This window comes from Palaemon carinicauda, chromosome 5, assembly GCF_036898095.1.
Source record: "Palaemon carinicauda isolate YSFRI2023 chromosome 5, ASM3689809v2, whole genome shotgun sequence".
Taxonomy (NCBI): Eukaryota; Metazoa; Arthropoda; class Malacostraca; order Decapoda; family Palaemonidae; genus Palaemon; species Palaemon carinicauda.
The window spans coordinates 167,856,834-167,877,000 of record NC_090729.1 but is presented as its reverse complement, the minus strand read 5'-3'; the positions used below and the strand labels follow the sequence as shown (position 1 = coordinate 167,877,000).

Here is a 20,167-nt window from a genome sequence, read left to right as displayed (position 1 = left end):
AGCACTGTAGGCCTACTCTTTGAAATTAGGTTTTTACTCAGGGTTCACGTTGAAAGGAATTGCTATTCTGTGTCCCTTCAGGTACAGAGTCGTGAAACCAGCAGACGGGAAGTGGGGAGGTCCCCTTCCAGACGGAACAATAACTGGAATGATCGGGGAAGTGGCCAGGAGGAACGCCCACATCGCCATCTGCGAGATCACCGTCACAGGTAGGCCTAGGCTACATCTGAGATAGGTTTCACTCTATCACTCTCTCTGGCTTCAACCCTTTACCTTTTTTTTCCAAAGTTTAGGTGAAGTAGTTCATGCATTTGTGTAAAATTGAAGTCGGCAATCTCGTGAAAGAACTGTATGACAGAGGTAACATATTCTCTGCATGTTGGCCAATGGTGGCAAGAATGGAGCTGTAGTACATTAGGCAAGATACATTGTGAATAAATAGGCGTCGATCATAAAAGCCAATTTGTGAGTTATGGACACATTTGCACTTTTCCAAAGCCACTAGATTCTGCATATACAGATCGTTCTAATTGCCTCTAAATCTGTTAATATGCGCAGCAAAAGGTAATAAAACATGTGTGCAATGTAAGAAATTATATATATATATATATATATATATATATATATATATATATATATATATATATATAATATATATATATATATTTTTATATATATATATATATATATATATATATATATATATATATATATATATATATATATATATATATATATATATATTATGCTGAAGCACTTGTGGCATCAATGATCTTATTCTAGATTTTTGTATCTTCAAGGCTAGATGAAAAGAGTGTGTAACTGTGATGCACCATTTATTCAACTTTTGCGACAGCTGTTTCGTCAGATACTATTGGTTTTCATCAGGACATCTTTACAGAGAAATTATACAAAAGAAAATTAAAAGCAATCTAAACACATAAAAAGCGACAAATATGAGAATTTGAAGATATTTTGCTAAAAAAAAAATATGAAATATAAAAGACATCTGGATATTTAATGACGCTTCAAAATTCCAGTTAGAGTTTCGAAGACCTTGCACTTTGTACAAATCTTGATTGCCAACAAGGTCCCACAACTTCCAATATGGAAGCAAGATTCTAGAAGATACCAAAAAATATGGACATTTGTTACTTTTTAGTAGTCTAAATATATTTAGTGAATTTTGCTGCATTAACCTTGAACAAATACTCTCTTCAGCTTTACGAGAAACCGTGATTGACTTCACTAGGCCTTATTTCATGGAATCGTTGACGCTAGTCTCAACTGCTCCTGCTGAGAAAAACAAGGCCTTTGCGGCTTTCTCGCCTTTTTCCTCAATGGTAAAGTATAACAGTATTTACTCGTTATGCTGCATGCATATAACTGAAATAATTTCAATTGTGTGTTTTGCCCTCACTAAGAATTTCAAATTCGTTATCAAGAAAGTTCAAATTCAGGTTTTTGCAATCTCTCTCAAACACCCAGACATCCACCAACTTATATTACCCCCTTCACTTCACCAGATCACTGATTGTTCAATTCATTTGTCTACATATGCCTCTATTTATGGTTGCTGGGTCATATCAAGTGACGTATTTAGCTGTCTAGCATAAAACATGAATGTTTAAACCTAGGCAATGTCAAAGTTTCTAAGCTAAGGCCTTCCAGTTCTAATTTAAGTGCTCTCTTAATGGTGCATAGTATTTAGACACTTTCCATTCATTTGATATCAGGTTTTAATTCATATTTTACTTTATTTCCTTACATTAGGCCTCACCTCTCTCTATTAGGAAAACAAAATAATAGGCCTGCCATTCAAGTGATGCCACTTGCGCTGGCAGCAGATTCATAATGAGTTTTCTTTTTTATTTCAAATAAAAAATCTCTCAGGTTTGGCTGTGCATCGTGATCTCCACCTTGGCCATTGGCCCAGTGGTTTCTCTGGAAACTTGGTTTATGAAGAGGTTACTAGGAAAGGACACAGGGCCGCGCCATAACCTGCAGGACTCTTCCTTCAATTTATTCAGGAGTCTCGTGGTTCAGAATAACGGTCTTTCTGATGATTTCTGGGCTCATAAGTTCACCTTTTTCGGGTGGTACCTATTCTGCTTTAACGTACTCGGTAAGTGTTATATAATATGAAAATAATGTATATTCGTATTCTCGTATAGGCGATATTGATTATATTCGCTAATTTCACAGCAGTATCTAAAATACCAAATATTTTTTTTATAAACCTTTCACATAAAATCTTATCTATACATGATTATATTTATATAAAAAGTACACGTACTGACCTTTGATGAGCACCAATTTTTTTTCTGCGTCCACATATATGGACGTGCGTACACACATCATATGTACATACTGTATATATATATATATATATATATATATATATATATATATATATATATATATATATATGTGTGTATGTGTGTGTGTGTGTGTATGTGTGTGTGTGTGTGTATATATAGTCTGTAACTGGTCCACTGCAGAACAAATGCCTCAGACATGTCCTCCCACTGATGTCTGTTTATGGTCTTTCTGTGTCAGTCTATACCCGTAAATTTTCTTGGTTCGTTAATTCATCGCCTTCTCTTTCTTCCCTTACTTTTTTTTTCACAAAATGTTGTTCTTAATGTCTATCTATGATCTTTTTTTCTCATTATATGTCCTGTCCATGATCATTTCTTTTTTTTTTTCTTATTTTTTGCACGTTAAAATATCCTCTACTTTATTTGTTCTCATATCAATGTTCCTCTTTCTTGCTATTCCCCTTATTATTCTTTCCATTGCTCTTTGAGTTGTAACTAGCTTATGTTTTAAGGCTTTAGTAAGGCTCGAAGTTTCCGATGCATAAGTTAATAGCGGTAAGACTATCTAATTAAGTGCTTTTCTTTTGAGAGAAAGTGGCATTTTGCATTTCATAATCTAATTTTGTTTACCAAAAGCTCTCCATCCCATGTTTATCCTCCTTTTAATTTTTGTCTCATGTTCTAGGGAAACACTTACTGCCTGTCCTAAGTAGGCTACGTAGACTATATTCATTTACAATCTCTGGAGGTTCGTCCTGAAACCTTATTTGTTGTCTCTGCATTTTCATTGAACATTATCTTAGTTTTACTCTTATTCATTTTCAGTCTTACATATTTGTTTTATGTTTTCAGTATTGTACTCCGGGACACTAACAGCCGTGCTGGTAACCCCAGCCTTCGAGAAGCCCATTGATTACCTGACCAATTTGCCTGATGCTGTGAAAAAGGGCGCCACCGTTGGTACAGTTAGAGATTCGAGCTTTGAGATGCTTTTCAAGGTAACTGAATTAGTCATTTTACACCTAAACCTCATCTGTTATCTGGACTCTTGTCTAGTAACAAATACTCATGTATAAAAAAGGGTTAGGCAAATAATCAACGCCTGCAAAGCTTCCGATAGTTTTTTCCCGACACTGAGTCCGTTTTAAGGAAGAGGGTTATAAGACTGGAATAGTCATGGTGAAGATTACTAATCTATGAAAAAGTTGGTTCCTTTTCTCTTTCTTTGAGATATCGTTAGCAATGTAGCAAGAAAACCTTCTTTTATTGAATTGTTATCCACAGGAAGCCAAAGATGGCATCTACAAGGAGATTTGGCAGCTGTTCAATCATAAAGACAGGTCCCAGAGCTTCTTTCCTGGACCTGACGATGGATTTAACAGGGTAAGATTCTTCTGAACTCTCGCACTCTCTTGAAGAAGTTATCAGAAAGAGAGAAGTATTTGGGGATCCTGAAGAAATGTGGTAATGGAAACCATTACTGTGGTCATTCCTAGGCAGTACATTTCTTGAATAGACGATTTCATTGGTGTCCACATTACCTGGTATTCCAGTGATGCCTAAAGAATTTATCTGATCACTCAGATAGATAAGAATTCATGATTATTAACTGATAAAATATTAATTTTTCGTGCTATAAGTGTTTACTTTCCACCTGAAGTGGACCACTGTCATCAATAGAGTAGCATATGTTACTAGTGGGATAATTCAAAGAGTATCCCAAATGGATACTACATTTTGTCAAAATGTATCCAATGTCAAAGAAAGTGTTTGGAAATAGACTAATTTTCCATATATATATATATATATATATATATATATATATATATATATATATATATATATATATATATATATATATATATATATATATATATATGTATTGTTTTTATTATTAATTATCTAAACTAACTTAGCTTTGTTAAACTCTTACCAACTCAGGTGCGATATCTTACGTCTGGCACAGTAACTTTAAAAATCTGCCTTACAAAATTAAATAACTGTCGTTCTCTGTCAAAATCAAGTACTCTCAGCCATAGAATGTTAAAGGATTATTTTTAATGAAGGGTTTCCAAATCATGGTTATCTAAAATATACTGTTCACTGTCTGGTGATCTTTAACAATTTGTCAGATTATATTGTGTCATTAACTTTCAGGGGGGGGGGGGGCTTGAAATTAATGTATGGATTGGTAACTTTCTAATTAATACATTCGAGGTTTATGGTTTTCTTTATTACCAAGATTATCTTCTGGACTCTTTTTAGCCAATTCTAACAGCAAACATGAATTTGACATTTTATAAATTAATAAGTTTTAACAACAAATCCAAATAATATACACAATTGAACCTTACACATCCGTGTGTTAAGACCCAAAATACGCTATCAATCATCGATGTCACATTGACACCTGTAAGGCATCTGAGTTTTATCTCTTTTGATTCCAAAGGATAATCATCTTAACTGATATATGACAAGACTAATACTGCTATTATGATAAAAATGAGACAAGATATATAATGGCATAATAAAAAAAAAACAGTAATTACTGAGTAATATTGACTAAAACGTACGAAAAAGGTAAAAACCAAACAAAATAGTATCCCAAACATTAAACATTGAAATTTTTCCAATTCATATCCCTTTAAGCCTGCCTGACACGCACTGGCACGCATTGATGCGTGCCACTTTGTGGCATGCACTGGGTTTTTCCCGCACTGTTCACGACCAGTTCACGACACGTTCACGCATAGTTCACGACAAGTTCATGCCACGTTCACGCCATGGCACGCGTACTTCACGATCAAGTTCACGACACGTTCACTCATCTTTCCGCATCGTTCACGCCAGTTCACGAATTGGCCACTCCATATAAAAACGGGGCTTCTCCAACCCCAGGACATTCTTGGGTTGGCTTCGGAAGAGACAACAATGCTTTCTGTCAGAGACACCATTGCATTGAGGAGAAGAAACATATCTTTTTCGTTTGTATTTTTTGTTGCCCTTTATTTTTGTTTCAATAAGAAAGCATCTGATTTGCATATAAATAGCAGACATAAAATATGTACAAGTATTAGGAAAGCATTTTATTTTAACATTAAAAGCAGCAAACATGAAAAGTTTTTAGGCTGTTGATTTTAAGGTAATAGAGAAAAAAGTGTGTTGAAATAAGAAATCTTTTTATTTTTACATTAAAACAGCAAACAGAAAAAAATTGTTTTGCTCTTCATTTTAAGGTAATAAAGAAGAATAAGTATGTTGATGAAATAAAACATCATTTTATTTTTACATTCAAACAGCAAACTTGAAAATTTCTTGGGTTTATTTTTCAGTTCATTTTTATTTAAAACAAAAGATTTGCCTCTTGATTGGTAATAGAGGAAAATAAGTGTGTGCATGAAATAAGACATAATTTTATTTTTACATTCAAACAGCAAATATAAACAATTATTAGGTTTATATTTTTCTTTCCTTTTCATTAATTTTTTCGTTTCCGATTTGTCTCTTCATTATAAAGTTATAGAAATAGTTTGAAATAAGATATCATTTTTTTTTCACATTAAAACAGCAAATATAAGAATTTATTAGGTTTATTTTTCTTTCCTTTTCGTTAATTTTTTCGTTTCCCTTTTTGTTTCTCTTCATTATAAAGTTATAGAAATAGTTTGAAATAAGATACCATTTTTTTTCACATTAAAACAGCAAATATAAGAATTTATTAGGTTTATTTTTCTTTCCTTTTCATTAATTTTTTCGTTTCCTTTTTGTTTCTCTTCATTATAAAGTTATGGAAATAGTTTGAAATAAGATATCATTTTTTTTCACATTAAATAATTTAATAGGTTTATTTTTATTTCCTTTTCATTATTTTTTTCGTTTCCTTTTTGTTTCTCTTCATTATAAAGTTATACAAATAGTTTGAAATAAAATATCATTTTTTTTCACATTAAAACAGCAAATATAAAAATTTATTAGGTTTATTTTTCTTTCCTTTTCATTAATTTTTTTCGTTTTCTTTTTTATTTCTCTTCATTATAAAATTCACGCCACTTCCCGTATCGTTCACTCCAGTTCACGCCAGTTCCCGCACTGTTCACTCCAGTTCGCGCATCGTTCACGACTATTTCACGACTATTTTTGGCGTGCCAATGCGTGCCACAAACTTTAAAAATTTCAAAGTTCTGGGCACGCATGGCATGCATGCCACGCATCGTTCCCGCACTGTTCACGACAATTTCACGACTCGTTCACGCGAGTTCGCGCATCAATGCGTGCCAGAAATGCGTGCAAGTGTCAGGTACCTTTTACTGTCTTTGCCAGCAACTCCCCTGTTTCATTGTGACCAATTGCCACTTGCGCTAGACCCTTGTGGACTTGTAAAGTTTACCCATAAGATATTCTAAGAGAAAATAATAGTAAAGAAAATAACGCAAGTTACTTTCATCTTTTGCAGATTATTCCCAATAAAGTGATCTTTGTGAATGCACAGTTCAACTCGCGCATCCGTGCCACCATGAGAGGTGCCGACAAGTTCCATATGGCCAAGCAATCCTTCTACCCTCAAGGTTACGGACTCGTTTGCTTCAGCGGCACTCCATTCATGGGAAAGTTCAACAAAATGTAAGTGGTCTCCCAGAGTCACAGACACAATCAAGGGGAATCAGAAAACTGGAACGGTGTTGGTGATAATCGTGCGCATGCGCACATCTGAGGTCATTGCTTTAATGTTCAGTGTATCCCAAGCAACTTATGGAGTCATAGCACCAAGTTAAATTTATTAATATATCAATTCACATTATTTAGCTGCTACATTGCTCTCTTTTTATTTTCCATCATTGCCCTGTAAACTTCTCTCACCAATATACCCAGTTTTTCATCTTGGTCTTACTACTTTGTTTGAGTGCTAACGATAAATTCTGTTGATTCAGCCCATGAGACTAGATGTGAGTGTCAGTAGTTTGTTGAGTAATACTGATACTAATTCATGACCCGTCCCCTCTCATATGAATCTCTCTATCGAACAATCACGCAGATAGGTTAGATGCAAACAGATTTCATAATCAAATGAAAAGCTATTATTATTATTATTATTATTATTATTATTATTATTATTATTATTATTATTATTATTAATGATACAAGCTAAGCCATAACCCTAGTTGAATAAGCAAGATGTTATAAGCCCAAGGGCTCCAACAGGGGAAAAAATAGGCCGGTGAGGAAAGGAAACAAAGAAAGAAACTGCAAGAGAAGTAATAAACAATCAAAATAGAATATGTTAAGAACAGTAACATTAATTAGATCGTTCGTATATAAACTACAAAAAAAAAAAAAAAAAAAAAAAATTAAACAACAGGAATAGAGATACGATAGAATAGCGTGTACCCGAGTGTACCCTCAAGCAAGAGAGTGTGGAAGGCCATGGTACAGAGGCTAAGACACTACCCAAGACTAGACAACAATGATTTGATTAAGGAGTGTACTTCTAGATGTGCGGCTTGCCATAGCTAGAGTCTCTTCTACCATTACCTAGAGAAAAGTAGCCACTGAACAATTACATTGCAGTAGTTAATCCCTTGAGCGAAGAAGAATTGTTTGGTAATCTCATTGTTGTCAGGTGTATGAGGACAGAGGAGAATGTGGTAAGAATAAGCCAAATTACTCGGCGTATGTGTTTTAAGGCGGGTTTACACGGCCGAACAGCTTGCCGAGCCCGGTTGTCGAACCTACTTGTAGAACGGCTGGAAGAGCTTTCAAACAGTACATCGAACCTCAGTGTGACTCGTGCTAAAACAACGTCAACATGTCTCTCGACCAGGACGATTTGATAGCCATTGCTTTAGCAGTGGCATTAAGAAAAAAAAAGGGTCAAAGTGGACGAAGGATTGGCTACTAAAATGAGAGAAATTTTCACACACCAACTTGCTTATTGCTTTAAAATTAGTTCTTTCAATATTTCATGCAGAGCCGATATTCCTTTGTTTCTGGCTACTTTATTGGAATAGTCTTTTGATTTAACTTTCCATAAAGCCGGATTGAGCCCGATATGTATGTATGAAATCAAAGTACGACTTCCTTCTCATTCTTGCTTTCATTAATGGCAGCCATTATTCATTTGTTTGATGATGTTTCCTCTAGCAGGTTTGAATAACAACTGAGGTTCGATGCTCGAGTCTCGACACCCGTTCACACGTTCACACCGCTCGTCAAACAATGTATCTGCGCCCACAAGTCAAGATGAGCCTGACTTTCATCGAGCCGTTCTTCTTCTTCTTAGATTGCCCAGCCTAACTGCTGGGCATGTTCGACGAGCGCGCTCGACAACCAAATAGCCCGTTTACACGCTCGAGCATCAATTCAACACAGGGTTGTCGAACCAGGCTCGACGAGCTGTTCGCCCGTGTAAACCCCGCTTAAGCAAAGACAAAATGAGCCGTTACCAGAGTGAGGGATCCAATGTAGTACTGTCTGGCCAGCCAAAGGACCCAATAATTCTCTAGCGGTAGTGTCTTAATGGGTGGTTGGTGCTGTCGCCAAGCTACACTCGAAATAGGCTAATGTAAAGCATGTATTTTTTACGTTTATAATGAGACAAACATGAGATTCCATTATTCTAGTTCTTAATTCTGCATTATGTATGATGGAATATTGTTGACTTTATAAAATGAATGTGATTTGAAAACTTTTGCAAAGAACCTTCAGTTCAGTTCAGTTGCACCTGCATATAAGGGTTTATTGAAGTTTTGTATCACAAAGTCATTTACTAGGATCCAATGTGCCTATCGGCTACCAGACTGAATAGTTTTGATTTTATATGAATTTTACTTAATTATGGATTTACGATTGCTTTTGCTCCTATTGTACGTACATTTTGACTTTCAAGTATAAATCACCCTCAATCAACGTGATCGTTCAATAATTCCAGAAAAAAATTCCGTTTTTTTTATAGTATTGAGAAAGAATCATTATCTTTCTGTTTCTCCTTCTTCCCAGTGGCTCATTGCCGGATTAAGGGTGACACCCTAACTTAGCTTAGGCCTAATGCTCTTACCTTGTTTAAGGATGAAAGAAACTTGCGACAAACTATACCGACCTTGTGCAACCCACAGTAAAAATAAAAAAAAAAAAAAAAAAAAAAAAAAACTATTCACTGATCTTCCATACACATTCTTTTTTTTTTTTTTTTCTTTTGCCAGGATATCGTACATGACGGAGGGCGGACTTATCATGAAGTGGGCTGACGACCAGGTGCTGAGGGTGGCCCTGGGGAGGAAGCTCACTGAGGAGGACGGGGAGGCCGACGGCGGACCTACGCCCATCACCATCAGGCACTTACAGGTCGGTGTCGTCAGGAAGAAAAATACAAAACAAATTATTTGTCACATGAATCACTTTTAACGTGCTCTCTTGCTGTCTACATTTTTTTTTCTTTTAAGTTATTGGGTTTTTAAACTGATGAGGTTTAATTTACGTTTGTGGCTATTTAGATTGAATTCTTAAGAATCTTTGCGTCTATTGAATAATAATAATAATAATAATAATAATAATAATAATAATAATAATAATAATAATAATAATAATAATTAGACCATTTTTTTTCCAAATGTTTAGTTTAACGAAGGAAAATGTGCACATTTATCTGCGTTAAAACATAACCTTATTTATCTACTTACAGTTCTTGTTTGTATATCCGTGTGTAGCATACGTATGATATATTCATAGCCCACATTTGTGAATTAAATAAAACGGTAGATTGGCCAGGGCACCAACCACCCATTGAGATACAACCTCTTGAGAATACACTCTTGGACACTATGCTATCTTATTTCTTTCTCTTGTTTTTATTTCTGTATCTTTATAGTTTGTATATGAAAGATCTATTTGAATGTTAATAATGATCTTGAAATATTCTATTTAATTGTTTATTACTCCTTTCGTAGTTTGTTTATTTTCTCGATTCCTTTCCTCACAGGATTATTTTTTCCTGGTGGAGGCCTTGGGGTTATAGCATCCTGCTTTTTCAACTAGGGTTGTAGATTCGATGATACTACTACTACTACTACTACTACTAATAATAATAATAATAATAATAATAATAATAACCTATTGCATTAAGCAAATTAAGAACATAACAGACGCTTCTCAAATAGCCTATCCATAACGGTTAAATGTCAAGTGCATGAACTTTTGCAAAAAAAGATCATAATATATTTTCTCATCTATCGAAATTAGAAATAAATTTCTTTTAATTCCAGGCAGCCTTCATCGTGCTGGCTTTGGGGTTCCTGGTAGCGGCGTTGGTCATGGGACTCGAAATCCTGTTTTGGAAATCCTGTCCTTTCGTCTCAGGATCACCCAATGAAAAATGCTGATCGGAACAACATGGAAAAAGGAAAAACTAAAATAAATTCCCTGTATTTACTTATTTCTCTCAAGATATGCATGCACGCAAATTACAATGAATCTCAACACGTACCTTCGAACAGAAGGAATGCACCGTTGGAAGAAGAAAATTATAACGTCAATGGAAAAGAGGTTTCATTATTGCCCTCATCCCGTTTCATAAGATCTGTTAATTTTTGAAAACATTTGGATAAAGGAGAAGGGTAATTATAGCTTGAAGCAACACAGGAATCAAACATGAAAATATAAATATTACTGAAAGACCTTAGTTGGTTAGAAAGAGTCCATATGGTCTCGGCAGACTTTTTAAAATCTGCAAGATCCTGTCAAAAATATTAGCCGCGTTCCTAGTACTTTACCAGGCTATTGGTTACAATCGCGGTTTGTTATGAACGGTCCAACACTGTCAAGTTGTGCATCAGGATAAGCTTTCCTGACCCTATACCAGAAGAAGGAAACTGTTCTTACCCTAAGAACAGGTGAGGCAAACGTGAAAGTGAAATCAATGCCCGTGGGAGGCGGGTAAAAGATCAGATTTCTGTGGCAGATCAACTGACTTAGGGGAAGCTTTACCGCAAGGAGGAAAGAATGCTGGAACGCTCTGTCGCTTGCTCATATGGAATTTGTATAAACTAGATAGATGCTGCTACAGTCACACTTATTTCGAGCTCTGATGCTTATTCTATTATTACTATATACACGAGTAACTCAACTACTTTAATATTTACAAGATATTTTGGGAACACTATTTGGTAACTTGTCACCAAGAATCGAACCAATAATCTCTCTCTCTCTCTCTCTCTCTCTCTCTCTCTCTCTCTCTCTCTCTCTCTCTCTCTCTCTCTCTCTCTCTCTCATAGCTTGTCATATTAACCAATTGTGATGCATCATATAATAACTAATAAAGAAATGTGTGAAGATTATAAGGTTTTATTGATTCACAAGATTTATCCTTCAGATTATATTTTGTATGTGACAAGAGTTCTGCAGTCCATTATTCATATAAAGAAATGTTTGTAAATAGAATAATGATATCTGCAGGCAAGAACAAAACAAGAATGATTGAATAATATTACACCAATTTGCGCATCCTTTCTCTTATTAGCTTTTATCATATTATTTTCCTCATTGTCTCAAATGTTCAATAGGCCTACTGGTGGCAAAACTGAATTTCATCAATGCTTGTGTGTGCTACTCCAAACGAACATGCATAGTTTTTTTTTTTTTTTTCATAATAAGAAACGATTAGATACCTAAACTTGGTGTAAAATGTATCTGCTTGATGTTTTAAGATTTTGTGAAAGACTAGATTGGTCTGTAGGCAAGGTAACAAGTCTCTTCATAGATGCAAGGTAATCTTCTTCCTTGCAAGGTGCTAATTACGATTCACAACAACGACATATGATGTTATTTATATCCAGTGAAATTATCATTCGTGGCTGTCTGCTTGGGCAGCAAGCAATCGTGAATTATGATTTCATGGTGATTGGTCATTAGAAGTTACAACACTTTTGTACATGATAAACAATAGCTTGAAGTTTCCTTTGTTCTAGCCATCTTTTTATTTACTTCTAACTAGATATACACACATTATATATATATATATATATATATATATATATATATATATATATATATATATATATATATATATATATATATATATATATATATATATATATATATATAGGCCTACACGTATATATATATATATATATATATATATATATATATATATATATATATATATATATATATATATATATATATGTATAATGTTTTATGAGTCTATTATGCACACCATATGACTAATCGGATACAAACTCCGCTCACGTAAACATCTGTGAGCTTGTGTCCGCGCAGTTAGCTTGTGTTTTCTGACATTGTTCTACAAATATCTGTATGTATGTTCGTTCTTTCACTGTACTATATAATAATATAAAAATCTCTTAATAAATAAGTCCTCTTAAAGGAGTAAGAATAAACTATTTACTTTTTCAAGAGGACTGATTTATTAAGAGATTTTTACATTATTATGTGATACAGTGAAAGCACGAACATGCATACAGATATTTTTAGTTACGTGAGTGAAGCTTATGATCCCATTATCTAGGTGGTGTACTTAAAGGGCCATTTCTGATGTCGGGTGATTTTTCTTTTAGACCTTCCGATTTAGTTTCTTTATATCAACATGCATTTATTTTTAACAAGTCATTTTTGAAACCATATCTATGTAAATTCAGATATATATTCATACATACAGTATATACTTATTCATACATATATACCTACAAGCATTCAAATACGTGTGAATAGATGAATACATACCCCTGTATTTGCTTGCAAACATACAGTAGATATACACATGTACATATAACCATACCCACATGGACATGCGTATTTGTGCCTGCTTTACATATCAATATATATATATATATATATATATATATATATATATATATATATATATATATATATATATATATATATATATATATATATATATATATATATATATGTGTGTGTGTGTGTGTGTGTGTTTATATATATATATATATATATATATATATATATATATATATATATATATCACAGAAACAAGTAGCAACAAAGCATATAATCATTTTATATACAATAATTGTACATATGCTTAAATGGTAGCTTAGATACGAAAGATTAATTTCGCATAGAATTTTGTTATCTGAGGTACATAATCTTTAAGCAAGAAACCAGGTGTCATGCCAGTTAGGTCTAGTTTTAAGTAATCATTTTTTTTTTATTTAAAGAAGCTTGCATATCTCTTAACCTTGTACATTCTATTTCCTTTATTTAAATTGTTATCAAAACTTTATTTTATAAAACTCTATAATGTTTCTTTCTAATAAGTTATTTGATTGAACCAATTTATTTGCACATAATTAGTATTGTGAATTTGATCTCTAACATGGACAAACATTACATTGTTATCTTGAGAATATTTGACACTTCTTATGTTCATTTTTTTTTCGAGAGCTTTGCCTGTTAGACCAATATAGAATTTTTCACATGATTTATATGGGATATGTTTCACAAATCCTTTCGTACTGTCCGAAAAATTCTTCATGAGAGCTGTTTTAATTGTTAATGTTCTTAAATGCTACGATAACGTTGATTTTTTTTGATTAAGAATTTCTTTAAAAGAATTACTATATGAAAGTACATGTAAGTTTTGTGCATTTTAGTTTTCACCTATTATTTCTGAAGAAGATCTTTATCACTGTTCTTAGTGCATCATCAAATACAATATCAGGGTTACTTCAATTCATTGCCTATAGTCCAAATCTCATTTATGTCAGGATTTCACTCTTATATTTTCTTTTCTCCTGAGGTTTTCTTTTTTTTTTGCATATGAGCATCGTGTTTCCCTTTGAGTTCTATACATGCATACACACACACGTACACGCACACACACACACACACACACACACACACACACACACACATATATATATATATATATATATATATATATATATATATATATATATATATATATATATATATATATATATATATATATATACTGTTAGAGAGTTATTGGATCCTTTGATTGGCCAGACAGTACTAAATTGGATCCTCCTTTCTAGTTACGGCTCATTTTCCATTTACCTACACATACACCGAATAGTCTAGCCTATTTTTTTACACATTCTCCTCTTTCCTTATACACCCGGCAGCACTGAGATAACCAAACAATTCTTCGGCCAAGGGGTTAACTAATGCACTGTAATTGTTCAGTGGCTACTTTTCTCTTGGTAAGGGTAGAAGAGACTCTTTAGCTATGGTAAGCAGCTCTTCTAGGAGAAGGACACTCCAAAATCAAACCATTGTTCTCTATTCTTGGGTATTGGCATAGCCTCTGTACCATGGCCTTCCACTGTCTTGGGTTAGAGTTCTCTTGCTTGAGTGTACACTCGGGCACACTATTCAATCTTATTTCTCTTTCTCTTGTTTTGTTAAAGTTTTTTATAGTTTATAACGGCAAAATTGATTTCAATATTGTTACTGCTCTTAAAATATTTTATTTTTCCTTATCTCCTTTCCTCACTGGACTATTTTCCCTGTTGGGGCCCTTGGGCTTATAGTATCCTGCTTTTCCAACTAGGATTTTAGCTTAGCAAATAGTGATGATGATAATAATAATAATAATAATAATAATGATAATAATAATAATAATAATGATAATAATACAGACAACGAAAGAAAGAAAGTGTTGCCCTGTAGTAAACATTAGTGCTGCAGCTCTTATTGTATCTTGCATTAGGGACAAAACCCAGACATCGTCATATCCACTTGACTCATTTCCTTTAACCAGACCTATTATCTATTTTATGATGAAATCGGTGCAATTTTAAGATTTTCCCGCTGCACTGTGGTCTTCCACTGTCTTGGATCAGAATTCTCTAGTTTGAGGGTACAGTCGGTCACGCTGTTCTATCTTATTTCTCTTCCTCTTGGTTTATTTTCCAGTTTTTTTTTTTTTTTTTTCAAATTCATATATGAAAGATCAAATTTTATGTTTCTATTCTTGAAATATTTTAATCCATTGTTGATTACTAATCTTGTAGTTTATTTCCTTGTTTCCTTTCCTCATTGGGCTACTTTTCCCTGTTGGAGCCCTTGGGCTATAGCATCTTGCTTCTCCAACTAGGGTTGTAGCTTAGCTAGTAAGAATAAAGATTCTTTAATCTCGATTTGGTGTAGGATTAGAGAAAATGTCGTCTTTAGAGTTAATTAAGTTTTGGTGTAATCAGCAGAATTTTCAGAATAATTCTAAGAAGTTTAGATGCAGTTCTTAGCCCAAAGTCCTCTTTTCACGAATCAGATTTGTTGACCACATGAATTCGAGTCCCATAGCCAACGCTATGAAGGCTGTCTGGAATGAAGAGGTAAATTGATTTTTAATTTAAATAAGACGAGTTAAAATTATTCTATACAATCTATTTTGTGAATACTCCTTAATTTGATAAGTCTCATTTTTTTATTTGTTTATTACAAAAGTTTAAGCTTTATTTGTTTGTACTCATATGGATTTACAAATGAAATTGGAAATGGATAGACGCGGCTGTGCTGTTGTATGCATAAGTGTACGCACGCATACGCAATTACCAATTGTCAAACACTAAGTATTTGGAAAAATATTCTTATCTATATTATATACTATTATTGAACAGCGGAAAATATTTCTCAGGATCCCACCTCCTAAAACGTCACTAACATGCAAATCAAACTCGACAGAATAGAAACTGTAATAAAATTGAAATTAGAGAAAGACAATGAAGGAAAATTTTAAAAATAAGGCATTCCCATATCCCCTACATAATAAAGAGCAAGTGTCTGGCTACGTATATAAATGCATATTTCTTCTCGGTTACGTTAAGCTCTTCCCGTCCCTCGGGTAGGGGGAAAGGGAGTAGTCATACCCTGGTGAGAAGGGGGTGGGGCGTTTGCGTATTTATTCATATTTATCTTAATTATTTAGCTGTCGTTATTGACGGGTCGCGTACACGAGTAATAAATACTAAATTGTGTACGCCTTTTTTCCTGACAACGTCTACCTGTAAGTGCCTGACGGTGATGGGTGTAGGTCCGCCGTCGGCCTCCCCGTCCTCCTCAGTGAGCTTCCTCCCCAGGGCCACCCTCAGCACCTGGTCGTCAGCCCACTTCATGATAAGTCCGCCCTCTGTCATGTACGATATCCTGGTATGGGAAAACAGCTCCTGTATTTAAGAGTGGGAATACCTTAATGTGGTGAAAACGTTTTTCATGCCATGATCAGCAAAACTGTACTTGTCAGGGTCACATATGCTAGGTTGGTTTGCTGTGAGCGATCACACGAAAATCTTCCACCATCACCAATCCGCACTGGTCAGCGTGGTGATGAAAATTGGCTAAACCCCAGACATGAATTGACATGTCTGAGGCCTCTGTCCTGCAGTAGACTAGGAACGGCTGCATTTGTTATCGTTGAATATTTTGGCTATTAAAAATCATCGCAATTTGCTCCAAATCATTGTAGTTTGCCGTTAGTTATGTTAAATTCCTTTCATCCTTTTTAATGAATAGAGGCATTAATCTAAGCTGAAACTGGTCCTTCATCCATCAATAAATCACAATGAGATTTTAGTACCATTGAAATTTTGCACATTTTCACAAACTCTTAATCTAATATATTGATTGAGGGTTGATATACAAAATTAGAAATGTGAGCACAGTAAGAGCAAAGATAATTATGAAAAAATCTAAAATGAAATAATATTAATTTGGAATTATAAGCATGGCGTCTGTTGAAGATCTATAAGGGCCCGGCCATACCAAGCGCGGCTAGCGGCGAGGTTAGCGGCAAGAGGTTATGGCGGCAAATTGAAACCTTAGGTATCTTATGTAGGTGGCCAGATAGGAGGCGCGGCTAAGGTTTCAATTTGCCGCCATTACCTCTTGCCGCTAACCTCGCCGCTAGCCGCGCTTGGTCTGGCCGAGCCCTAAGGCAGTTATCTATAAGACATGTATCAGGTCCGTATTGTTATATGGGGTGAGTCAAGATCTAAGTAAGTGCGGTATATAGATGTAGGGTTGTGGTGGCTGATGTGGTAACGGCCCTGACTGGTGAACGCCAGATTGGTGTTTTGAGTCCCGCTTAAACTTGTTAGTTTCCTTGGTCACTGTAACCTCAGCATCCTTGTGAGCTAATATGGGGGATTTGGGGGAGCCTATAAATCTACCTGCTGAGTCATCAGCAGCCATTGCCTAGCCCTCCTTGGTCCTAGCTTGGATGGAGAGGGGGCTAGGGCGTTGATCATATGTATATATGGTCAGTCTTTAGGAAATTTCCCTGCTTGTTAGGGTAATGTCACTGTCCCTTGCCTCTGCCCCTTTCTTTTTAATTACTGAATTAGTCTCCATGAAAGCCAAATTCGAATCCGGACCATTTTCTCCTGAAAACTGAATCTTCTTGCAAGACCGCATTCTGTAGGTCTACTTATCTAGTAAATTACATCAAATTGTGTTCAACCTTTCTTGAGATGTAGTGCTGTTACACACACACACACACACACACACACACACACGAGAGGGAAAACAATCTTCAAATACCCTTGACGTAGGTATAGGGGCTGCCAACGCAAGAGCCCGTGTATCACGTAAAAGTGTCGGGCGATCCAAACCGACCGATCGATTGACTTTCTAATGATTGATGATGCTCAGCTAGAGCATCGACAACTTATTAGGGCAAACTGTTAACACATTGCAAAACCTCAATACTTTTTTGACAAAAGGCGATCGACAAATCCACCCGAATAAAAAGTTTATATTCATTTGTTAAATACAATGAATCTTAAGAAAATAATGTCTACGCTGTAAGCAATGGCCCATGTAGAAACGCGCCGCTCACTTTAATTGTCAAAGGGCGATTGGCACTTTTTCAAAATATACAAGGAATAAATTCATCTGAATAGAAAGCTCACATTCGTTTGTAAAATATAAGTAATCTTATGCAAATAATGTCTTAGCTATAGGCAATGGCTCATGTATAAATCCGCCACTTACTTGAAATTTTCATTTAAAAACAAAGAGCGCGAAGGAGATTGAGAAGCCCACAACACGAGTCTTTCGGTGTTGGTTGGGAACCCTTTCACGAGTGATAATGTAGCAGAAGGTTCGTCCATCTGAAGCCTTTCTAAATGTGAACTTATTCATTTGTGCTGAATAGTGTTACTGATCGATGTTATACGTGATAACTCTATTGTAACTGCCAGTTCTAATAAGATGTTTTTATTTTTTCAACCTATAACGAGTCTTAGTTTAACTGGCAATATTTCAATAAATGCATTGTTTTTTCTGATAAAGATAATATATCAATGGCCACACAATTTATGATTAATTTTCTTTATTGACCTGTTATGAGTTATATGTCATTCCATTCTCATTTTTAAGAGACATGATTTTCCCATTACTTACATGTAGTTTCAATTTTAGAAACTATAATAGTTATTATATCGGTAATATGCACTTCTAGATGCTGTCCATTTGTTCTTGCTGCCAATATCGTGGTTTTTCTTACTCTGAATAAAATAGCAGTTAGTCTACCTACGTCCATTCCAATGTGAGGTTTTAAGAGTCCTAATGTTGTTATGCAGACTCTCGATAGAGAGTCGTTTCGGAAATCCCATGAACTATTCAGCTCTAAATCTTATTTTCTTATTTCATTTATTTTAAAATTTGCGGATGTCAACCTCATGTTTTCTAGCGTTCCTAGCCCCTTTATTTCTAAAGTTTTTTTTATTTCTAATTTCCTGGTTTTCTGGCCAGATATTTACTAATGGGGATGGACTCTAGAAGGTAAAGTAAGATCTAGTGAATTTTTCTAACTAGAATAATAAATGCATAGATCATAAAATACATTTACAAAAGAAATATAGTTCATACATGCATGTATGTATGCGTCAATAGGCGTAGAAGATTATGATAACGATGATATATATATATATATATATATATATATATATATATATATATATATATATATATATATATATATATATATATATGGATGGATGGATATACAGTAGGTATGTAATCATTAATAGCCACCTAATGTAACTTTCCCAATTATATCCTAACGCAGTGAAATACAGGTCTAGATCCTAAATAAACGACGTGTTGGATATCAACTTGACTGGTGAATCTAACTAACCTCTCATGACCTTGGTAGCTTAGTGAAAACGTCCCTGAATCGCATTTCGTGGGTCGGGACTCGGGAATCCAAGTACTTGCTCGCCGTCCTAGTGAACTAGGGAGGGTTGCTTTTGGAAACCAGTAATAGGTCTGCCTGCTGAGTCATCGGTTGCCACTGCCAGGCTCTCCGTGGTCCTAGCATGGGTAGAGAGGCATTGGGAACTGATTATATATCATATATAAACATGGAATACGTATGTATATATGGTCAGTATCTAGGATATTATCCTATCTTTTGCCTCTGTTGTTCATGCCGCTCATGCGTGACCTTCAAACTTTTGAAGTGCAAAAAAGCATCCTGTCTTCTTAATATTATTTAGTACTTTAATTTCTCGCTGCAAGGACTCCAACTGGTTTACTCAGCTTCCCTGGGTCCTCCTGGGACTAAGGACCACTCCTAAAGACGCCCTGGACATCTCGGCAGCTGAAATGGTGAATGGCGACCCGTTGGTTGTCCCTGCCAAATTTATTCCTACTGCAACCTCCTCCGACGATCTCCAGCGCATACGTCACGTCGTGGGAAAATTTACTCCATGCCGCCAGACTTACAAGCCTCCAGCGAAGCATCACATACCGACAGACTTGCACTCTGCAACGCACGTCTTCCTACGCAACGACACTAGAAAGCCACCGCTAACAGGTCCTTACATGGACCCTTTCCTTATGATCCG

General features: G+C 35.0%; 1 protein-coding gene across 1 annotated transcript in view; it reads left to right on the top strand.

Annotated features, from left to right (window-relative positions):
* Nucleotides 1-11,493, top strand: part of LOC137640656 (glutamate receptor ionotropic, delta-1-like) — a 16,842-nt gene extending 5,349 nt beyond the window's left edge. The window contains exons 6-13 of the mRNA XM_068373156.1: nucleotides 82-209; nucleotides 1,222-1,343; nucleotides 1,894-2,125; nucleotides 3,174-3,319; nucleotides 3,606-3,704; nucleotides 6,775-6,941; nucleotides 9,518-9,659; nucleotides 10,577-11,493. Of these exons, the coding sequence (XP_068229257.1) occupies nucleotides 82-209; nucleotides 1,222-1,343; nucleotides 1,894-2,125; nucleotides 3,174-3,319; nucleotides 3,606-3,704; nucleotides 6,775-6,941; nucleotides 9,518-9,659; nucleotides 10,577-10,693 (1,153 nt within the window). The 3' untranslated portion in view covers nucleotides 10,694-11,493. The remainder of the gene's footprint in view (nucleotides 1-81; nucleotides 210-1,221; nucleotides 1,344-1,893; nucleotides 2,126-3,173; nucleotides 3,320-3,605; nucleotides 3,705-6,774; nucleotides 6,942-9,517; nucleotides 9,660-10,576) is intronic.
* Nucleotides 11,494-20,167: the final 8,674 nt, after the last annotated feature.